Source organism: Onychostruthus taczanowskii, unplaced genomic scaffold (genome assembly GCF_017590055.1).
Source record: "Onychostruthus taczanowskii isolate IOZ18803 unplaced genomic scaffold, ASM1759005v1 scaffold690, whole genome shotgun sequence".
In the NCBI taxonomy this organism is placed as follows: domain Eukaryota; kingdom Metazoa; phylum Chordata; class Aves; order Passeriformes; family Passeridae; genus Onychostruthus; species Onychostruthus taczanowskii.
In genome coordinates, this window is record NW_024504677.1 from 9,295 (window position 1) to 9,494 (window position 200).

The following is a 200-nucleotide window of genomic DNA, read 5'->3' on the forward strand; positions in this document are numbered from 1 at the left end:
GGGGACAGGGGGTGGGGAGGGGACAGGGGGTGGGGAGGGGACAGGGAGGGGACAGCCGTGTGGCGCAGGCGGGCCCCGCGTGCCGCGTGGCGCAGAGCCTGGCCCAGTACTGCGTGGGTGCCAACTACGCGTGGGCCACGGCCGAGGGGCTGTTCCTGCTGCGGCTGCTGCTCGCCAGCCCCGGGCGGCGCTGCCTGCCC

The 200-nt window shown here is 77.5% G+C and overlaps 1 protein-coding gene across 1 annotated transcript in view; it reads left to right on the plus strand.

Annotated features, from left to right (window-relative positions):
- LOC121344887 (gastric inhibitory polypeptide receptor-like) overlaps positions 1-192 on the plus strand; it is a gene marked incomplete at its 3' end in the record, with an annotated part of 9,304 nt that extends 9,112 nt beyond the window's left edge. The window contains exon 4 of the mRNA XM_041421212.1: positions 69-192. Coding sequence (XP_041277146.1) covers positions 69-192 — 124 coding nt within the window. The remainder of the gene's footprint in view (positions 1-68) is intronic.
- Between the last annotated feature and the right edge of the window lie 8 nt (positions 193-200).